At 58.2% G+C, this 22360-nt stretch overlaps 1 protein-coding gene across 3 annotated transcripts; it reads left to right on the top strand.

Annotated features, from left to right (window-relative positions):
* The first annotated feature begins 1412 nt into the window (after positions 1–1412).
* Positions 1413–21540, top strand: FRMD6 (FERM domain containing 6). 3 transcript variants are annotated; one of them, XM_075104342.1, is made up of 14 exons: positions 1413–1525; positions 9387–9569; positions 10337–10427; positions 11803–11945; positions 12629–12705; positions 13389–13575; positions 14757–14912; positions 15685–15750; positions 15859–15927; positions 16124–16298; positions 17060–17395; positions 17506–17631; positions 18349–18440; positions 18561–21540. In XM_075104342.1, exons 2-14 carry the CDS (start codon positions 9471–9473, stop codon positions 18843–18845), a joined length of 1902 nt encoding a protein of 633 aa, XP_074960443.1. In that variant the 5' UTR covers positions 1413–1525; positions 9387–9470; the 3' UTR covers positions 18846–21540. The 3 variants fall into 3 exon arrangements, with proteins under 3 accessions (XP_074960443.1, XP_074960442.1, XP_074960441.1); XM_075104341.1 differs by having other exon boundaries at positions 1439–1529; positions 11803–11882; XM_075104340.1 differs by having other exon boundaries at positions 1439–1529.
* The last annotated feature ends 820 nt before the right edge of the window (positions 21541–22360 follow it).

Genomic DNA, 22360 nt, shown 5'->3' with positions numbered 1-22360 from the left:
ACTGCAGCTCTGCCACGTATCTGGCTGTTCTCGTGTCACCTGCGGGAGGGGTGTTTCCAGAGTGGATTTGGGCTGGGCTGGTGGTCCCTGCTCAGTCACGACGCTGCCGGTGTCCTCGGCTGCAGTGGCATTCAGCATGGGTGGCTTCATGGGGACTCGGCACAACACAAACAGGAGCAAGCTGGCAGGTCAAAACGCTCTCCAAATTTCACATGGCATGGATAGGAGCACGAGAGTGAACCCAAAGCCGAGGGTTTTCCAGCCCCGGCTCTGCCGAAAGCCAGGCTGATTTTCTTCATGAGGAGAGCAGCGCGTTGGGTTCCCACTGCCGGTACTGTGCACTCGTATAATGTAATTACCCAGCACGATCTGTTGAGCCGCAAACAGATTTCAGAAACTAGTGTCAGGGTATTCACAGCAGACCTGCTCTTTATTTAGGTCTGGGAACAAGCGGCTGTTCTCTCCCAGAGCCTCGTAGAGACTGCGGGGGCCTCACTGGCCTCGCAGGTCATCCCGAAAAATGCCTATAGACACTTAAAAGTGAGGAATAAATAACTACTCCGAAAACAACCTCACCAGATGGCACTTCTGAAGAAGGAGCGGCTCGGAGATGATTTGCTGCTAATTTATGGTGCTGCTGCTGTTGCTATTCCCGTCCTGGGTCACCTACGGAGAGGGACCCGTGCGTGCATTAGCTCCGTTACGTGTGCTGAGCGGCGGCCGCCTGTCACACGAATGAGCCCAACTCACCTTCAATCCAGCTGCCAGGACATCAGCGGAGTTTTTAAGGGGAATGGGATTTGGCCCTAATTCTGCTCCTGCCTCAACCCAGCTCCTAAATACTGGCTTAATATGTCAGCGGCACAGCCAGGGCTGGGGAGACTAGGCTGGGTGCAGGGGGTGCTCGGGCTCCCCCTCTCCAGGGATGCTGGGGTCCCGGCGGGAGACATGTGAGTCCCCCCCCTGAGAGATGCCCAGGTCCCCCCAGGAGGATGCTCAGGTTCCCTCCCCGGGTATGTTGGGGTGGGTACGATCTCTGGGGATGGTATATTCCCTGGGGAGGCTTGGGTCCCCCCCGGGGAAATGCTCAAGTCCCCCAGGGGCCCCTGTGCCCTCCCCAGGGGATCCTCAGGTCCCTTCCAGGTCAGGGTTGTGTTCCCCCGCGGCAAGACGGGACCCCCAGGATCGGGGAGGGGGGGGGAACCCCACTTCCCGCCCCTCCTCCGGGGGGAACGCTCGGGTCCCCTCGCCGGGGCCGGGAAGGTGCTGGGGTCCTTCGGGGGCTGCTCGGGTCCCCTCCCCAGGGCTGCCCGGTTCCCCCTCCCGGGGCCGTCCCGGGGCCGGCGCTCCGGCGGGAGGCGGTGCCGGTGCCGCTCGGGGCGGTGCGGCCCGGGAAGGGGCGGGGGCGGCGGGCTGGGCTGGGCTGGGCTGGGCTGGGCACGGCTCCGCTAGGCTCGGCTCGGCTCGGCTCGGCACGGCTCGGCAAGGCAGGGCTCGGCAGGCAGCGCGGTCCCCGGAGCCGCAGGTAGGTGCGTGCCCGGCGCCCCGCACCGCGCTCCGGGCCCGGTTTAGCCCGGCCCGGTTTAGCCCGGCCCGGCTCAGCTAGGCTCAGCTCGGCGGATGCCGTGCTCCCGGCCCGCCGCGGCCCCCCAAGCCTCCCCACCCTGGGGGGCTGCCGCGGGTGGGCCCGGCGCGGGGTATCGCGGGGCCGGCGCGGCTGCTTGTTGCGCTCGGGGGATGAGTTGGTGCCGGAGAAGTGCGAGAGGCTCCGGCTGCAGGAATGCGAGTCATTTCCTCCGCCCGCCCGCGGGGAGCTGAAGGCGAAGGGCAGCCGGGCTGCTCCGCCGGACCCCCGCCCGCCCCCGCCGCCCCCGGCCCCGCCGCCCCCCGCCCGCGGGCCCTGCCTGCCCTGGGGTCACGTTCCCCCACGGGCCTCCTCGCCCGTGGGAGCCCTTGCTCGCAGGTCACGCTTGCCCACAGGTCCCCTCACCCATGGGTCACGCTCACTGGGTGGGTGCCCTCAGCCATGGGAACCTTCGCTTGTGGGTCGTACTCACCAGTGGGTCACGCTCGCCCACAGGTCTCCTTGTCTGTGGGATCCCCTCACCCCTGAGTCACACTCACCCATGCATCCCCTTGCCCACAGGACCCCTCACCCCTGGGTCACACTTGCCCACAGGACCCCTTGGCCCTGGGTCACGCCCACCCATGTGTCCCATTGCCCATGGGGCCCCTCACCCCTGGGTCCCATTCACCCGTGGATCCCCTTGCCCCTGGGTTACACTTGCCCATGTGTCCCCTCGCTCACAGGTCCCCTCACCTATGTGTCACAGGTCCTCTCTCCAGTAGGGCCCCTTACCCATGGGTCACACTCACCCATGGGTCACCTTGCCTGTGGGACCCCTTGCTTGTGGGTCACACTTACCAGTAGGTCCCTTTGACCATGGGCCACTCTCACCAGTGGGTCCCCTCACCTATGGATCCCCTTGCCCATGGGTCCTCTGGTCTGTGAGACCTTTTTTCCATGGGTTGTATTCACCCATGGGTCACACTCGCCCGTGGGACCCCTCACCCATAGGCCCTGCCATCTTTGGTCCCCTCACCGATCCTCTCATCCACGGATCCTCCTGTTTCTGGGTCACAGCCACCTCTGGGACCCTCTTGTCCATGGGCCCCACTCACCCATGGGTGCCCCCACCCGTGGGGGTGCTGTCGCTCAGGGTGCAGGTTGATGCCTGCTAGCGCCACTAATGGTCTTCTCCGTGTTTCCCACTGGGGGTGCAACTCCCTGCCAGGTTCTGGAAGCGGCAAGGATAAACCCGTGCAGCTCTCAATTCGGGCTTTAACTGACATCGGGCCCTCGTGGCAGTGAGGAAACCGGGGCTGATGTTTCCCAGGACCGTGCTTCGTGTTCCCGTGTCCTTTGACTCACACGTGGGATTAAGGCGGTGCTGGCCCCGCTGTGCCCCCGGCCCCGCTGTGCCCCCGGCCCCGCGCCGCCTTTGCTGTTGTCTTGCGGTCCTGAATCAGCCTTTTTTTTTCTGCTCATGGCCGATACATTCCTGGTCAGGAGGGGTTTTTTTTCCCCCTCTATGCCAAAGTCTGCTTTTCCAGAGATGCTTTGGCGTGGCGCTGATGGAGCTGGGCACGCAGAGCTTTGCTGCTCTGCCTAATTCCCGGGCTGGTTTGTGTCGGTGTTCTTCCATGGGGCTCGCTCGCCCTTGCCGATTCTTGGATAGAGCGAGGATTAATTCGAGGTCTTTTGCTTGAAAGTGATGTTGTTTCATTTAAAAATCCCAGTCCCGAAGGCGTATTGGGGTTTGGTTATAGGTACTGGCTTTTTACTATCGTTTTGTAAAGGGGTTTCTTTTTTTAAACTGGGTTTATTCAGGCTCTTTAAACCCAGAGTCTGTAAGCAATTATTCCATTACATGAAAGTCAGTACGCTGAAAAAGATTAATTCAGACCAGATGTAAAAATAAATGTGAATTTCAAATTAAGATGATGTCAGCTCCCTCCTGCTAAAAAAAAATAAAAAAAGCAGCCTTTGGACTCCAGATGGAGTACACAAGTGATGGCAGTGGTTAAAATATCTGCCTGCTTGTTAATTGAGTTTTATGCTTTGCTTTTTTGCTCTCCTGAAAAGCGGGCTTAGGATATTTTTCAAACCAAAAAAGAAAAATCTTTTCCCCGTTGCTGCTGGGGCAGGGAAGTTTATGGAGGCTTTGGCGTGGCCGAAGAGCTCTCCCAGCCGGAAAAGCGGAGAGCAGCGCTGCTGGGGAAGACAAATCCCCCTCTGCCCACTCCGGGATTTAAAAAAAAAATCACCTTGGTTTGGCTTCGTGTTGCCAGATCTGGAGCTGGAGGCAAGGACGCCACGGACCGCAGCGGGGGCAGAGGGGGCTCTGGATAGTCCAGGCGCGGTTTTGTGCGTTTCGGCGTAAAATGGAGCTGGTTTTTGGGCTCTCGGCTGTCTGCAGAGCGCTTCACATCCCTTTTTTTTTTTTAGCTCCCCATGTGCATAAAGCACTGTGCGTTTCCGGGAGCGGGAATGGGTTTGGGCGCTGGCCCCACGCAGGGGAGTGTGCCTGGGAGCGGGGCACTGGGGATGGGGCTCCCCAAAAGCGCTTCCCCCCAGGAAGGAGGGGTTTGCCCAGGGGCTGAGCATCTTGCGGGTGCTGTTTTATTAAGAAGGGTCATCCATGGTTTGGAAACCTGGGGCTGTGCTGTCTGCAGCGTTGGGATGCAGGGTGGTGACAGCGGCCCTTACGGCTGCTTTGTGGTCCAGAGAGCAGATACTGCAGCCAAGGCTCAGCGCCAAATCCCAAGGGATTTATGGATGCTGCTGGTAGCATGGGCTGCAGCCGGCCTGTGGAGGGGGAAACGAAGGCGCTGCTTTGCAGCCATGTGCGTCCTCCGGAGCGATGCCCGTGGTCCCGAGAGCTGCACCTGGGCACTGGGGAGTTTTGGCTCGTTGCTGTTGATGCCAGGGATGGTTCATAAAGCCCACTGGGAATGTGGAGGGGGATGGGATCCAGAGCCACGTGCCCCATCGGATGTGGGGTGCCCTGTGGGGTCGGTGGTGGCTCCAAGCACTGGTGCCCCCCCCAGTCTGGTCTTGAAGCAACTGGATGCTCTTAGCAGATATTGCTGTAATCCTGAAGGCTCGGGGCAAAGTTTTCCGGAAGGAAATAAAATGGAAGGGGCTGGTTCAATAGCAGAAGAGGGAAGAGGAAGAGCAGGCGCCGTCCCTCCCTCGCTGGAGCCTGTGCCAGCGACATCCATTTCTGTGTGCATCCCCAGCGGAGGCCAGGCAGCTTTATTTTTTTTAGTGCACCAAAATAAAGGAATGAAGAGGCCTGGAATGGCTCTGCCATGGGTGGCAGGCGGATGGAAAAATCAGCACTTCCAGGCCGGATTCAGCTCTGTGCGTGGCAGAAGGACAGCCAGGGGGAGCGGTTTGCCGAGCTGCCGTGGCTCTGCCTGTGTTTCCCCATGCCCTGATGCGAGGTCCCGCGGGGCTCGTTCCTGGCGCTGGCTGCGATTGCAGCTGCGACGCACATAGGAGGTGACGGAGGGGCCGTTATCCCATTTTTGGGATGATGCGCTTGGTTCAGCCCTTTGTGGCCATCCCCAGGTGTCCCCAGCACCCACTCTGCCCGTTGGTGGTGTCCCGTTGCAGCAGCCAAGGGGGAGGAAGAGGAAGAGTGTTGCAGGCGAGCTCCTGGGGGGACCTTCGTTGCAGAGGTTTTTTGGACACCTCCAGTGCTCGGGGCATATACTGAGGCTGGTGGGGCTGGCCCCCGGCTGCCCAGGCTGAGTTTCCAGCATCCAAATAGCTTTTGTGGCAGATGAAGTAATGTAATATTTATAACTGAGTCCTTTTTCCCAGTGAAGGTCTCTTTCATCTGCCTCTCTTCATTAGGAGGAAACTGTTGAGTTCATGAAGAATTGGAGACGATTTTAATTACGGGGCAACCGCAAGCAGGAATTAATCTAGCTTTTGGGTTAGTAGAGGCTGCATTAAGTGACGACCTTAAAACTTGTAATAACAGCTCACGCATACCTGCGCCCTGTGATGTGGGGTAAAACTGACTCTAAACACTTAAAAACAAGAAATTCCTGCCCCGTGAATTCATCTTCCCATGTCGCTCTGCACTTTGGGCAGCCTCTCGCTGCGGGACAGCCCGTGCCTACGTGTGGATCTCGTGCCGAATCCTTTTCCTCGCCCCTGTGGTGGCTTTGGGGGGTGGAACAAAAGCCTGGCGATGGGTTAGATGGCTGATAGGGCAGAATTTTTTAAAAAACTTATATTTTGGCAAGGGGAGGATGAATTTGAGTGATGGAGAAATGGGCTGGATCGGTTTGGGGGCTGGAGGTTGCAGCAGTCGGCACTGTGATGGTCTGGCAGGTACCACGGGGGTACAAACCTGACCCAAAACCACGGGCACGGAGACCCAGCTGCTTCTTTTAAGTGTAATTAAATATGTGGAGGTGGGAAGAAATGCTGCGCATCCAAACCAGCCTCACTTCGCGTGCACAGAAGCTGTGCGCTTGCTTCTTCGGAAGAAAAACCCACCTCAGCCAGCGAGTTCAAGAAATGTTAAATCCCCAACCCTGGAATGGCATCCAAATTTGTATTTCCTGTGAATGCCTGGCACACCACTCCAGCACCTCCGTCTAGAACCGGGCCCAGCCTCAGCCTGCCCTCAGCCGTGTTTGCAAGACCCTGGGCTGAATAAATCCACTGCCAAGTCAGCACGGCCCGAGCTGCTTTCCCAAGCTGCCCTGGCCGGCAGGTTTATTGCGTGATGTTTTCTTTACAGCAGAGCTGTGCGACCGGGTTCATCCCGTGGTGTTGGTACCAGGGGCGGAGACGGTATTCCAGCAGCTGGGGCTGCAAAACACGGCGGATCAAGGGATTTTTTCCGCATAGACCCCGGAGTTATAAAGCGCGTAAGGGGTTTGCAATGACTTCCTATGGAGTTTTAATGCTCATTTCCCTATAGCAGGGAAAGAGCGGCTGGAAGACCTGGGTCTCCTGGCGCTGCGGAGGTTGATCCATGCCCAAGTCCTCATTCCGAGTGTTTTTTCCAGCTGGCTTTGCTCTCCGGATGGAAAACCCCTTGCAAGACTGCCTGGGGAGGAGGTTCCCACTCAAGCTGTGGGGTGACCTGCATCACCCCGTCAGTGCGGCCTTCCAGGGGGGCTCTCCCTGCAATCCAGGCTCTTTCCAGCTCAGAGCTGGGCATGTTTATGCTTCCCATTGGTGCTTGTGCTGGAGCAGAAGCGACTCGGCGAGGGCAGCGGCACGGGGTCCCGAGGAATCAAAGCTGACATTGTAGGAATGAGCAGCAGATGCTCGGAAAGAATTTGCCGGCGTCTGGCCGAGGCTGCTGGAGGCACATCGCCCTGGAAAGGGCTTTTTATGCCCCGTTGCTAAATCTGCCACGGCTCCAGCTTGCAGAGGGCTGGCAGAGCCCCAGGGGAAGCTCCTGGAACTGAGGGGGGTCTCGCAAAGCCACCAGCCACCCTCATGGTGCCCTACACGGAGAGCGAGGTCGTCTGGTGGGGTGTTATCACCCAGCAGCGGGAACTGGAGCATTTTCTCTACAAATACCAAAATACATGTGGTGGGTTTTTGTTTTTCCCTCTGGTGTTTTGCTTGCTGTTGCAGGTAGAGCCCTACAGAGCTGCTGCTGAGGGAGATGTTTTCTTTGGCTCCGGCAGTGCCGTCCCCACCGAGCCGCACGGTGCCCGTGCTCCGCTGACGCCAGCTCATGTGTTTTAATCCCCGATGCTCAGGGACCAATTCAGGCTGCAGGAGGAGGAGTAAATATATTGACTGGCATGGGAATGAACAGCCCTGGGATGCCAAGAGCAGCGTAGTGCCGCGGGGAAGCTCTCCCTGGGGACACACAAGCTGCATGGCGGGGCCCGATGCCCAGCCCCTGCCTGGTTTTTAAAGGCAGTTTGGAGGCAGTGAGGTGATGAGCTGTGACATCGGGGCTTTTGGCAGTGCCCTGAAGACTTTGTGTCATTTCCGAGTGCTCTTAAGAAGGTGTTTTCCTTGCGAGTAGGGCTGTGGCTGAGGAGGGACCCAAGGAGGGACCCATTCCCAACTGGCCGCTCCAGCCTCCTTCCTGCAGCAAGGATGCTATGGGGCTCCGGGTGTGCAAAGCTGATGCTGCTGTGCTGCCAGCAGAAAATAACCTCCTGGGCATTGTTTTACCAATAAATCAGGGGTGGTTGGTGCCTGTGGTTGTAGTTTTGAGCTGGCTGTAGCCCACAGAGCTGTGGTGGGAAGATGCTCTGGTGCGCTCATCTGCAGGAGACCTTTGGGAGGGAGCAGGGTGCTGGAGGGTGCCCCAGGGCACGGCTGCTTTGCTGGGGACGTGGCGCCCTCCCTGCCGCGGCCCGTGCAAGTCACTTCATGCCCAGCCCCGTGTTGGCACACGAGAGCTGCCAGGCGCCCAGCCGGGGCGAGGACGTTTGCCAAATACCTTCAGCCCCGTTTTGTTCACCGCTGTGATTTTTAAATGAACCTTGAAACCAACCCCATCCGCCGCGCTTTTTGCTCCCGGTTGGGATCAATCATGTCTGGGCATGGCTGCGACGCACAGCCGTGATGCACAGATGCAAAGCATACATGCAATGCACGGCCATGATGCGCAGGTGCAAGGCACAGCCACGACGCGTGGCCACAATGCACGGGTGCAATGCGTGCATGCAATGCACGCCTGCAATGCGTGGCCACGACGCACAACCATGATGCACAAATGCAATGGACCCGTGCGGCGCATGGCTGTGATGCACAGCTGCAATGCACAAATGCAACGCACAGGTGCAATACATGGCCGTGATGCACAGATGCAATGCGCGGCCGCGATGCATGGCCACAATGCACGGCCATGCTGCACAGCTCTGCAGGGCCTTGGTGCTGCAAACCCAGAGTGGCACGGTGAGAGAGCATCACCTCTGGATTTCCCAACTTCTGCAAAACCCCAGTAACTACCTAACACAACGTCACCTCGGGGCACTTTTTTTCCCTGCTGTACAAATATGCAAGTTAAACTGTTTTGGAAGCCAAAGGCATTTTCATTTAGACCAAAGCAAATATTTGGTGAAGAGGGAGACACTATACCGTCCTCGGTGCCAGCATAAATAGTTTGGAGTTTAAGGATCTGTGCTCATTGTGTCATGCGTGCATTTGTGTCCCTGGGGATGGGGGTGGTGGTGTTAAAAGAGCTTGAGGAATACTTGCTCTTGAAAATAAGACAAAACCGAATTGCCTGGGGTTAGTGCTAGGACAGATTCACCTACTCGGCCCAGTATGGATTTAGGCAAATGCCGGGAAATGACAAGAGACAGCAATTCCCATCTGCAAATCATTGTCAGTGCTTGGTTTGGTTTTATTTAACCCCCATAAAGAGCTGGAGCCAGGGGGATGATACTGGAAGGGATGCAGGGGTCCTGTCATGTCTAACCCCGCACCAACCCCTTGTCTTTCTGCTGCTGGCAGCAAAACCTGCCGCTCCGCCGTGCCGCTCCCCTCCGGCAGAGACGCGTTTGCTCCCAGCAGATAAACTTTTTTTTTTTTTTTAATGATGCCAGGAAAGCCTTTCCTGAGGTTTTTCTGAATCTGAGCCGGGAGAATAAAACTGCTGGGTCAGTTTTTTGGGCTCGACCGCAATCCTGCGCTGCCCTAACCGCGGCGCCAGGGTTGGGATGCGGGGTGGCTGTGGCTGAGTATGCTCGAGGGTTTTGGGGCGGCCCCTGTGACCCCCACTTCTGGGGACACGGTGGTGGGTGGGAAGGATGCCCACAACGGAGCATGGGAAGCCAGGGGTACCGTGCACGGGGCTCAGCCCCCCTCTCACCCACAGGGATGGCGCCCACGGGGACCGAGGCCGCCCCGGCCCGCCGGTGAGGTGCCCGCCGCCCACCCCGAGCCCCGAGCCCAGACCACGATGAACAAACTGACCTTCCACAACAACAGAGTCATGCAGGACCGCCGCAGCGTTTGCATCTTCCTCCCCAACGATGACTCCCTCAACATCATCATCAATGTAAGGTGGTGGGGGGGCCAGAGAAACCCCCCAAGCAGCGACGTTTTCATTGCACCCACCCAGGGGCTTGCAGCCGGCTGCATTTGCAAGCTCTGGTTTTAATTTTGAGCCTGCCTGCTCTCACCCTGCCGGGGAAGTGCACACGAGTTATTCACCCTGAAGGCTGCGGCAACGTTTTACGCCCTCCTGCTTCTTCTTGACTCGATGTGCTGCTGGCAGCGCTGTGATTTTCAGCGGGTGACCTGCTACATGGCATCCCACTGGGTGGCACCACGAGGAGCGGGCAGTCCTTCCTCCTTCGGTCCTCGCTCCACACATCCGTTGTGGTTGGCAATTTGGCCTTGTATACCCCAGGAAATAAGCAAGAGGGGGATTTGACTCTGATTCAGATGTAGTATTTAACATAAAATTCCTCCACTTTTTTTTTTTTTTCATTCCCCACCACCTGATACTCTGGTTTCTGGCCCCAAAGCCATCTCCCCGGTGCTGGGCTCGTTGCAGCAAGGTCTCCACCGCTGCCCACTGCTCTCGAGCTGCACCATGGTCCCCTGTGCATCCCATCCCTGGGAGAGCTCTGGTCCTGCACCCCAGGGTGGGAGCCTGCTTTTGGGCACATACATGTTAGCTCCATGGAAAAATGAGCCCCATGGCCCAGCCTCTCACCCCCTATCCTGCTCGGGGACCCGGTGGGGGGGATTGGTGCTGCCTGCCCAGCTCAGATCCCCGGCTGGCAGTGGGGACCATGTGTAGGTTTTTTCTTTTTGCAGGTGAAGATTTTGTGCCATGAGTTACTGGTGCAGGTGTGTGACCTCCTGAGGCTGAAGGACTGTCACCTCTTCGGGCTCAGCGTCATCCAGAGTAAGACAGGGGCTTATGCCATGGGTTCGGTGCCCGTAGCTGGTCCAGCCTGATGCCATCATGGCTTGGCAAGGCGTGGTGCCACTGGGTCACGGGTGTATGTTTGCCCAAAGGTGGGTGCAAATTTACCCAGCCCTTTGGTGGCCTCTTGTTAGGTGATGAGGAGGTTATCACAGAATCCCAGCTGGCAGGGGCTGGAAGGGCCCTCTGGAGCTCATCCCGTCCCACCCCCTGCGTGAGCAGGCACGCCCAGGGCAGGGGCACAGGGCTGCGTCCAGGCAGGGGGTGAATGTCTCCAGGGAAGGGACCCCACAGCCTCTCTGGGCAGCCTGTGCCCCTGCTCTGGCACCCGCACAGGGAAGGGGTTTGTCCTCATGTTCAGGGGGAACTTCCCGTGTTCCAGCTTGTGCCCGTGGCCCCTTGGCCTGGCGTTGGGCACCACTGAAAAGAGCCCAGTCCCATCCTCCTGACACCCACCCTTTAGATATTTATAGGTATTGATGAAATCCCCCCTCAGTCTTCTCTTGTCCAGGCTGAACAAACCCAGGTCTCTCAGCCTTTCCTCATAAGGGAGATGCTCCAGTCCCCTGAGCATCCTGGTAACTCTCCGCTGGACTTGCTCGAGCAGTTCCACATCCCTCTTAAACTGGGGGGCCCAGAACTGGACGCAGCCCCCCAAATGTGGCCTCACTAGGGCAGAGCAGAGGGGGAGGAGAACCTCCCTTGCCCTGCTGCCCACACGCCTTTTCATGCACCCCAGGACACCGCTGGCCCCCTTGGCCCCAAGGGCCCGGTGCTGGCTCAGGGTCACCTCGCTGCCCCCCAGCACCCCCAGGGCCTCTCAGCAGAGCCGCTCTCCAGCAGGTCCCCCCCAGCCTGTGCTGGTGTGGGGGGCTGTTCCTCCCCAGGGGCAGGACCTGGCACTGGCTCTTGTTGAATTCCCTGAGGTTCCCCTGGGCCCAGCTCTCCCGCCTGCCCAGCTCTCGCTGGGTGGCAGCACGGCCTGCTGGTGTATCAGCCGCTCCTCCCAGCTCGGCATCGTCAGCGAACTTGCTGAGGGGATGCTCTGTCCCATCGTCCGGGTCACTGATGAACATGTTGAACAGGACAGGACCCAGCACAGGCCCCTGGGGAGCACCACTAGTGACCAGGCCTCCAGCCAGACTCTGCCCCGTTGGTCACGACCCCCTGAGCTCTGTTGTTGAGCCAGGTCTCTGGCCACCTCACTGTCCCTCATCCACCCCACACTTCTTTAATGGAAATTATGGACCCCCCCATACCACCCACCAGTGGGTCGGGGGGCGGGGCCAGGGCAGGGCTCGGCGGGATGCAGGGGACGTATGGGAGATGCTGATGCCACCTTTGTCCCATCCAGACAATGAGCACGTGTACATGGACCTGGCCCAGAAACTCTACAAGTACTGCCCCAAGGAGTGGAAGAAGGAGGCCAGCAAGGTCAGCGGTGAGGTCTTGCATGGAGAGCTGACGGCAGTAAGGCCACCTCTGTCCCCACTGCAGGTCACTTCCAGGACACGGGAAAATGCAGCCGAGGGAGGGGGGGGGCACCTGGCTGTTAGCCAGCGTGGGGCAGGGGCGCAGGCGTGCGAAACGAAACCCGAATGATGTTCGATGGCCATCACCCCAAGTCCCACCATGTGCCCCAGCTGGGGACGCGTCCTCCATGCTCCCCACCATGGCGGTGGGAGTTTTTCCCTCCCTTATTTCTTTATATTCCAGCAGAATTTTTAAGGTGTCCCTTTCTTCCAGTATCTAAAATCATGCCTTTCTCTTTTTTCCCCCCAAAGCACCTTTTAATTATTTCAAGGCAGCGTGCCAAGGGGATTGGTGTGAGGCTCCTGTGCTGGTGCTGAGCTGGGGTCTGGTGGGTGATGGGCTGGAGAGGGACAGTGGCAGTGGAGGGCTGCAGACCCCTGGGGCTCTCAAACCCAGCCACCTGCTTCTTTAAGGCCAAATCCCCTTCCTGTTTCAGCATACTGGGGAAGAAAATAGGTGTCAAACTCTAGTTCAGGAAAAAAATGCAATCGGCGTTAGCGAGTGAACTCCTCTGCGGCTCTCACCCCATGGGGGACAAGGGGGTGGCCGTGACAGACCTGGCCCCGGTGAGCCGAGGCGAGGGGGCCGGGGGCTGGGGTGTGACGCTGGGGTCTCTGCAGGAGCCCTGAATATCTCCTCCATTCCAGGGGATCGACCAGTTTGGCCCCCCGATGATCATCCACTTCCGAGTGCAGTACTACGTGGAGAACGGCAGGCTGATCAGGTAGGGTGCACCCACCCGTCCCCACCGCGGCGGGCACCCACCCGGGGCGAGCACCGCTCGCTGGGGCTGCACAGCCTCGGGATGCTGCCTCTGCACCCGAAACCCCTTCTGTTGGGGCTGTTCGTGGCTGGGTGCCGGGGCAGGTGGGGATACCGCCCCCAGCCAGCGAGGAGGAAGCCTTCTGGGGGGCTGGCGACATCGTGTTTAGGGTTTTGTCGCAGCTTAACCCGTGGCACAGCCTGGTTTTAATTCACACGCGTGCCTGTGGCTGTGAAGAATGGCATTGCATCTGTCAGCTTTGACTGTAGGAAAGAAGCTAAAATGGGGAGCTTGAGGTCCTGTTTCAGAGAAAAAACAGTTTTCAGGGTCTTGGGCACGCGGGGACACGATGGCATCTGCAGCCACACAAGGATGCTTTTGGGGGGGATTTACTTTGGCTGTGGGAAGCCTGGAAATTACAGCACAGTGAAGTGGCTGTGGTTTTGGAACACCTAATGGGAGCCCCAGCTTTAATGAACCAGGGGAAAAGGGGACAAACGACTCAGCACCCAGCCCTGCTCCCTCTGTAAGAGCTTCCCACCGGGAGGAAGGTGCTGGAGTAGTCTCCCACCCCCTGGGCTGGGTGGTGGGTGGGTGTCCCGCTGGCTCCCCTCTCCTCCCGTCTCTCCTCTGCTCCCCCGCAGCGACCGGACGGCACGCTACTACTACTACTGGCACCTGCGGAAGCAAGTGCTGCACTCCCAGTGCGTGCTGCGCGAGGAGGCTTATTTCCTCCTCACCGCCTTCGCCCTCCAAGCTGACCTGGGCGACTTCAAGCGCAACAAGCACTACGGGAAGTACTTTGAGCCTGAAGCCTATTTCCCCGCCTGGGTAAGCGTGCCACGACAGGGTCCCTGCTCTAAGCTCGTGTGAACCCCTGCGACGCTGCTGCTGGGCTACTCGGAGGCTTCCCGGGCGTCCGGCGTTCCTCCTGCTTCCCCATCTCCAGCTTAGTCCTGGTTATTAATAACCTCTGACAACTGCAGGGCTGCAAATAGCTGTGGGCAGGGAGGGTCGTGGTCCGTGCGGTGGCTGGGGCAGCCCACGCTGCTGCTGGGGATTCCCCTGTGTGCTGCAGGTGCTTGCGGGGGCTTCCTGGGATGCCACGTGCCACCGTGGCATCACCCCAGCCATCGTCTTGTGCAGCCCCTCAGGCTTTGCAGCCCTTTGGGAACTGCTGTCCTCCGTGCGGGCAGCAGCCGTGGGTGTCAGCAGCTCTTGGGACAGTCCTGGAGGGAAAATGAGGCAGGGCACAGTGTGACATGGAGCCCCAGGTCACCTCTGACCGCAGGCAGAGCTGGGCACTGGGGTAATGTGGGAGTGGTCCCGGCAGCAGCAGTGGCACAGGCATCTCCCAGCTGGGACCCCCTTCGGCAGGGACCCTCCTCCCCGCAGCGAGGGCTCAGCACCACCCTCTGCAGGGTACCCAAAACCAAGTCTGTTTATTACAGACAGGTAAATATCAGAGAGGAGCGGCGAGGGGCTGCACAGCTGCGTGTGATGTGCCCTTGGACCCCAAACAGCTGAACCTCCCCCGTGGTTCCCCACAGCTGGGGCTGCCAGTGGATGCTGGCTAGGGGAAAGTTAATAAAAGTTCTAGGCACCATTGCCCACTTCACGTGCTTTCTGGGTTTTGCCCCAAAATCTACCAGCTTCTCTTTTTTTCACACATGCTGCTGAGGAGCAGTGGCCCCGGGGACGTGTCCCCAGCCACACGGGGACCCTGTGCGTGGCTCACCCTGCGCCGGCACGGGCGTCACCGGTGGTGTGAGCTCCATGGGATGGGCATGCGGAGCAAACATGCTCTTCCCAGTGGGAAATCCTGCTGGCGAGAAGTTGTTGGCTGCTGTATCTATTTTATTTTTGCTTGCAGGTCTCTATAACAGGGCATATTGCTCTGATTTCCCTTTTCCCTGGAAACTGCCGCTGCCCGGGAGCGCCAGGGCTGGTGGCCGGTCCCGAGCGAGCACAGAGCGGCTGCCCTGGACGAGCTTCTCTTCTCCTCCAAACAGGTAGTTGCGAAGAGGGGCAAGGACTACATCCTGAAGCATGTCCCAAACATGCACAAAGATCAGTTTGCCCTGACGGCCTCCGAAGCCCATCTCAAGTACATCAAGGAGGCCGTCCGGCTGGACGACGTGGCTGTGCACTACTACAGGTTGTACAAGGTGAGCCCCGGCCGCGAGCCCGGGATGGGCTTTGGGTTCAGGGCTGCGTCTTATTGAAAGGAGCAACTGCCGATCAATTTCTAAGGTATTTTGGGAAAAGCTGCATTGGAATTGGCACTCACTGGCTGGAGCTGAGCGATCTCGAGGGCAGTGCTTCGCTCCCAGAGGCAGGGAGATGCAGCTTTTTATAGTCCTGCCATTTTCTACAAGTTACGGAGAGGCGAGAGGTTTGCCAGGGTGCGAGGAGACAGCCACGAGATTTCTGGGATCCTATTTTTTGGTACCCCCTCCCTAAGAAATATATGCTGGGTTTTTCTCCTGGGAACAAAGCAATTTGTTTGCTGGGAGCTGGTCCTGTGCAAACCATTTTAAAAACCATCCTTAGATTAAAGAGAAGACTTCGGGAGATCACAGGGTGCTGCTGCAGGAGCAGGTTGTGCTCAAGTGTAAAAGCGCCCCAGCTCCATTTCTGAAAATCCTTCCAAATTTTCTGAGGTTAAACTGCTTTTCCAGACCCCTAAGCTGGGGCTTCTGTGGGCAACAAGGGTGGTGGCGGGTGCCTGGGGGTGAGACTGGCAGAGGATGCTAGGGGATGAGACCGGGCAATGTGTGTGCATCATTAATGTGGCACACACTGCCTGCGGCTGTTGTTGCTGCGCGGGAGATGGGGTGATTAGAGGAGGATACCTGGGCTGGGAGGGGGGAAGCAGATTTATCCACTTCATGCTGGAAATCATATATTTAAAACCATCTAATTTTTTTCCCCCCTTAGGACAAAAGGGAGGTGGAGGCCTCCCTGACACTGGGGCTGACGACACGGGGCATCCAGATCTTCCAGGTAGGCAGCGGAGTGAGGGCAATGGCTCAGCTCCCTGCCCACTGCCAGGCAGGCATGGGCAGCCCCTGCCGGCACCCTCAGCCAGGCCCGCCTCTCCTCTTTTTGCAGAACTTGGATGAAGAAAAGCAGCTGCTCTACGACTTCCCCTGGACAAATGTGGGGAAACTGGTATTTGTGGTGAGTGCAACCATCCCCAGGCAGAGCATCTCTGCCCGCATCGCTCCTGAGCTCTGATTTGGGCATGGGGTGGTGTTGCACAGACCCCAGGCAGGGTGACTGTGATCTGGGGGGTTAATAGGTGGGCTGCAACAGGGCTGAGTGAGAATTAGAGTATTTTTCTCTCCCCGGCTGATGATCCCCCTCTCCCATGCAGGGCAAGAAGTTTGAGATCCTGCCAGATGGGCTGCCCTCGGCCAGGAAGCTCATCTACTACACGGGCTGCCCGCTGCGCTCCCGCCACCTCCTGCAGCTGCTCAGCAGCAGCCACCGGCTCTACATGAACCTGCAGCCCATCCTGCGCCAGGTCCGCAAGCTGGAGGAGAACGAGGGTAGGTCCCCCCCGGCGTGCAAATCCCACTGGTGCCAGGCTCCCACCCGGCTTTTCTGCCTGCTCAAGCGCCTGGCCCTTGTGCCAGCCCCGTGGCTGGGAGTGGCGGGGATCTCTGCACCCATGACTCCCTTGATCATGCATCAGTGCACCCCAGTCCTGCTCGACAGGCAAACCCTCTCCTGGGTGGGCTGGGTGTCCACAGACTCCCCGGCTGCTTAGGGGTGACCCAGTTCCTCCCAGTGCCTCAGTGAAGCGCTTCCCAGCATCCCATCTCCAAGCTCAGAAAGCCTTTGTGCCGTCCTCATCTTCCTCTTTCCCCTCCTCATTTTATTCCTCCTCTTTTTCCTCCTCCTCATCTTCTTCCTCCTCTTCTTCCTGTTTCACCTGGTGGTGTTGTTCCTCCTCTTCCTTCTCCTTCTCCTCCTCTTCCATCTTCCTCCTTCTTCTCCTCCTTTTCCTCCTTTTCTTCCTCCTCTTTCTTCTCTTCTTCTTCCACTTCCTCCTCTTCCTCCTCATCCTCTTGGGAGGGATGGCACAGCACAGAACACAGCAGGTTTGAGGCTCCCCACCTCACCATCCCCAAATGCCACTGGGACAGGGCTGACTCCTGGAGTGACACCCCACTGGGCTTGGGTGATGGTGCCCCTGGGTGCCGGCGGGGGGGTGGGGGTGGCCATGCCCATCCCAGGGGGGTCAGGGCACCCCAGGGGGTTGGGGTGCAGGCTGCCACATGCCAACGGCGTGCCACTGGCCTCACAGAGAAGAAGCAGTACCGTGAGTCGTACATCAGCGACACCCTTGACCTGGATATGGAGCAGCTGGAGAAGCGCTCGCGGGCCAGCGGCAGCAGCGCCGGCAGCATCCGGCACAAGCGCCTCTCCCGGCACTCCACCGCCAGCCACAGCAGCTCCCACACCTCGGGCATCGAGACCGACCCCAAACCCAGGGAGATGGGGCCCGAGGACGGCTTCTCGGGCGCCAGCGTCCACCGCAAGCTGAAGACCTGCAGCTCCATGACCAGCCACGGCAGCTCCCACACCTCCGGGGTGGAGAGTGGTGGGAAGGACCGGCTGGAGGAGGACTCCCAGGATGATGGTGAGACACCAGCTACCCTGAGCACGGGCTTTTGGGCTTGAGTCTCATCGGGTAATTGGGTTGGAGGGTGCTCTGAAGGTGCATGTCAATGACCTCTTCCCTGTCTGCAGAAATCGAGATGCTGGTGGATGACCCCCGGGAGCTGGAGCAGGCTGGCGAGATGGAGGTGAGCCCCGACATGTGCGTCTACATCACGGAGGACATGCTGCTGTCACGCAAGTTCAACGGGCACTCGGGTAAGGTGGCGGCAGCGGCTTTTATTTCCGATTCCCCAGTGCAGCTCAAATCTTTGGTGTTCGGCAGAGCAGAATTACCCCGAGGCATCCATTTGGGGCGCTGGGAAAAGCTGTTCACCCAGTGCGTTGAAGCAGAGATGGGGTAAATTTGGTGAAGCTATAAAAAGAAGGGGTTGCCCGGGAAGGGTGCAGGTTTTGCACGGAGGCAGCTCTGTGCAGCCGCCCTGTGGCACGAGGGTGTGTGCCCAGGCACACCAGGTTTTTTTGAGATACCAGGGGACGATGGCAGGATCTGCCCGCAGGCAATGGACATAGTTTCAGTGATGTTCTCAATTGCTGGCCCCTGCTCTTGTTTTCATGACAACCCATCCCTTGTTCCCATGAGCACGGGCGCTGTTAGCACACGTGTGAGCCTGTTTTCTCCGGAGCTGTGCCTGCACCCACAGAGTTGCCTGCTTTTCCAGCTTCGTGCTGGGTGCTACTGGGAGGTCTCCGGGGTGCCAGGCTCCCTGGGGATGCCTTTGGATGCTGCTTTGGTGGAAATTTGAGATGCTTTGTAGGTAAAGCTGTTTGCAAGCGGAGCCATCGGGGCCCTGTTGAGCTGAGGGTGCCCCAAAGCAAGGACAAGCCCCTCGGTGCAGCAGGCACAGATCCCGAGAGAGCTGAGAAGCCTTGAAATAATCTTCGCACCCTCATCTTCCTCTCTCCCCCACATAGGGCTAATTGTGAAGGAGATCAGCTCCTCCACCTCCAGCTCCTCAGAGACGGTGGTGAAGCTGCGGGGGCAGAGCACCGACTCCTTACCCCAGGTACGTGGTGCTGGCGGAGCTTTGGCAAAACCCAGAGCCCTGCTGGCACCGGGGGTTTTGCGTTTCCCCGATGCCCTTGGCTCCCCGGCAGGTCCTGAGGTCTCTCTCTGCTTTGCCCAGACAACGTGCAGGAAACCAAAGACGTCAACAGACCGGCACAGCCTGAGCCTGGATGACATTCGGCTCTACCAGAAGGACTTCTTGCAGCTGGCCAACCTCTGCCAGGACACGGCCCAGAGCTACACCTTTGGCTGCGCCCACGGGCTGGAGGAGGAAGGGCTCTACTGCAACGGCTGCTTGGCCCAGCAGTGCATCAACATCCAGGAGACCTTCCCCGTCAAAAGAACCAGCAAATACTTCTCCTTGGATCTCACCCACGACGAAGTCCCCGAGTTTGTCGTCTGAGCGCCGCGGGGGGCAGGACTGGCTGTCCGCCCTCAAGAGGGGAGGCTGGGGCTCCCTGCCCTGCGCCGGGGGCCGCCAACGCCGCCTTGCCCCCACACCGCTCCCTGCAAACCGAGGCCGTGGAAACCATTGCACTTGGAGGATCATCCCGATGGCGGGCGGGATGGAGACCCCCGGGCATGGCGGAGTCTTGCCGGTGGTCCCCCAGCATCCTTTCTCCTCCGGATGAGTTTGTGCAAACCACAAGTTGTCTTATTTCGACTGGGAGAAACGCAATTCGTTTGAGCTGGCAGAAGCCAACCCGTGTTTTCTCATTGCCTCGTGGCACGGTAGCCTCTTCCTCTCCTTGCCCCCATCCTCAGCGCTGCCGCCGGCTCCGGTGGTGGCTTGGTGGCATCCGAGAAGAGAGAAAGTGCCGGATTATTGTGTTCAAGTCAAGCCAAAGAAATGTAAATACCCTAAAGGCCAGTATGGGGAGGGAGAATTAAGCAATAACCAGCCGGGAATCTCCGGGCAGGGGTGATGTACCATGGAGGAAGGCACGGCCAGCGGCTGCTGGGGCAGAGCATCAACCCAGTTCTTCCAAAATGCGCGCTGGAGGCCAGGCCAGAGCGGTCCCGGCAAGGCGGCTGGGAGCTCTCGGAGCCGTTTGCAGCTTGGTTTTTTTCTTTCTTTTTTTTTTTTTTTTTTTTTTTTTTTGAGAAAAAAAACCTACCCAAGAAAACCAAAAGCAGAGGAGAATGGAAAAGAATAGATCATCTGTAAGGATATTGCAATAATGCATTCCCAACTTCAAATATATAGAGATTACATATATAAATATATCGAGGTATGTATGTTTATATATGTCTGGATCTTATAGACCCATTTGCATTTTACTTCTGCTCTAAAATCCCTTTTATACAAAGGATCTGCCTCTCTTCTTTAATGAACCATATAAACTATCATATTTTTTTCTAAGCACTAAGGTGAGAAAACAGACTTTCCTCTTGAGAAGAATCTGTATGCAACCGCGTTGTAAGTGTGGCTCTTCCCGCTGCAGCCTCCGTTGTGTTCTACCAAGGCTTTTCATGCATCTTTAAGTCTTTTACAGTCTGAACAGTTCTGCTAAAGGATGATGGCGACGTGCTAGAAAAACCCAAGGGCGGCTTCTGAGCATGTCCTAGGGAAGCTAACCTGCCCAGGTGTAACATTTACCATCGGTACCGGAGGATAAAGCATTACAGCAGCTAATATTCACAGCACAATGCCTTTTTAGTCGATATTTTTAATTAGAGTTTAGCGATTGACAGCCAAAGTTTTGCCATATTTTGATATACCACCTTTTTTTAACTGGAAACTTTTCTTAAAAAAAAAAAATTATTATTTTATAAATAAGCACAATCTTATTTTTATAAGAAATGTTGGGGGAGGGAGCCAAGAAGGGGAAACTGGTACCAAAAGAAAAGGAGCATAGCTATAGGCACAGTGCAAAAAACAAATCGGCGTTATTGCGCTAGGGGAGCTGGTTGGGGAGAGCATCAGGTGCTGCCGTAGCTCTGCACTACGGGACCTTGGCACTGGCACAGCGTGTCCCCACCCCAGACCTTGATCTGGCCTGGCACGAGGGATTTTATGGGAAAATAATGTAGATAGCCAAATGCCGGCAGGGCGAGCAGGAGGCTGGCGGCCCCTAAAGCCTCTCTTTGTCTCCCCTAACGCCGCCCGGGGCAGCCGGAGGGATGCTGTGTGGGGGCTCAGGGCTGTGTGCCCCACTCTGGTTTTGGGGGGACCGCAGCAAACACCCCAAAAGCCTCTCTTGTGGGCACCACATCCCAGGCTGGGATGCCGGGGTTTTCTAGCAGCAGCCCCACCCCAGACCCCCCCCATCCACGGCCAGGTTTGCGGCGTAGGGGGGTCGGTGTGTGCACCGACAGCGTGGGCCGGCCGTGCTGGGACTGCATGGGCTGGTACAGGCAGGAAAATCCCCTAAATTCACCCCCAGCCTCTTTTTTTCCCCTCTGTCAGCCCCTGTGAGGCAGCAGAGCTGCAGCACCCAGCTGGGGGGTCCTGCTGGCGCCATCCCCCGCCGCCGAGCCCCGGGTGCCCTCCGTGGGACCCTTGCCCGCTACTCTGCAGAAGCATGGAGTTGGAGGGAGCAAAAGGGTGAATTGTGTAACGAAATGCTCGATGCTGTTCAGAAAGCATTGGGGGGCGGGCGCAGCTAGACCAGAGCCTCTCCATTTCTTGCCCGCCCCCGGCCCCATTATCCTGCAGCCGAACGCGAAGCGAAACATCCCAGCCAGGGTTGGAGCCATGCGGGGGGCTGCGATGGAGCTCAGCCCTGGGCGGGCGGGAGTGGTGCCGGGCGAGCCGGCGGGGCCGTGCCGGGGATGGGGGCACACAGAGGTACCATTTATTCTGCAGGTGGCCGCGGTGGCTGTGCGGGTCCCGCGGGGGACGGGGTGGCTGTGCCCGCCTGCCCTTCGTGCCGCTGCAATAATGAGCTATCTGTCTGCACGAACGAAATAGTCCTTTCTGTGAAAGGATCTTCCCATCAGGGCGATGGGAGAGCCAGTGACTGTGTTGCAAAAGAAAAACACAAGGGAAACGATACAAAACCCCCCGCAGCGAATTATTTTGTACCAATGAAGTTTGTTGTGTGCCTTTTGCAGTACGGCTGGAAATGACAATAAAGTGACAGTTGTTTGCATTACTTTGACTCTTTAAAGTGCTCCTGGGCTTAAGTGAGTGATGAAACACACGTGGATTTAATGAATGTGTTATACTTATCGTGCTCTCCACTCCAGCATCACTCAGCTCTGGAGACTAGGTTAAGGCGACTCCTGCCTTGGGTTGGGGAATGGATGGGCTGATCCTTTCAGTCCTGGTTTTTGGTGATTTCTAGAAAAGCGGTCCCCGGTTCTGGGGCTCCCGCGTTGGAAGGAGGCACAGGGGGACCTGCAGGAGCCATCACTGGGGTTAAGCTCCTGAAATAAGTGGGGGCACGGGGGTGGCTGCAGTAAGCGTTGCAGATGGGGGTGCCTGCTCTCCTTGCATCTCTGCTACGCTGATGGCTCTGGCCGTGCAACCCAGTGAGCCCGATGTGGGGTGCTCAGGGGGGTCCCCGACCTGTAGGAGCTGGAGGAACTCCTAGGGCATCAAGGTTTGAGCCCCTCCTGGGTGGCTGCTGTCATGGAGCTGGGTGGGCCCAGCAGTCCCAGTGGGAAGGGTGGGGGTCAGCGCTGCACGGGGCCGGGGCACCCCCTGCTTGCCCTGGGACATCAGCCCGGCTCCAGGACCCCCAGAGGCCATTAGCCCACAGCTCACTGTGCCCCCTGGCTGGCCCCAGGCACGCCTGGCCCTGGCCAGGCTGCTGAGCAAGGTGTGATTTGCTTTTTTCCTAATGATTCCCCTCCAAAAATGCTCCCCACTTTCCAGAGCAGAGAAGCCCAGCACAGACATCACCCCTTAGCCTGGGTGGGTGATGGTGACAGCAGGGCCCTGGGGTGCAAGGTCTGTGGTGGGCTGGGGGG

This window comes from Phalacrocorax aristotelis, chromosome 9 (assembly GCF_949628215.1).
Source record: "Phalacrocorax aristotelis chromosome 9, bGulAri2.1, whole genome shotgun sequence".
Lineage (NCBI taxonomy): Eukaryota > Metazoa > Chordata > Aves > Suliformes > Phalacrocoracidae > Phalacrocorax > Phalacrocorax aristotelis.
The sequence above is the reverse complement of the archived record's forward strand: the minus strand, read 5'-3'. Positions and strand labels throughout refer to the sequence as shown.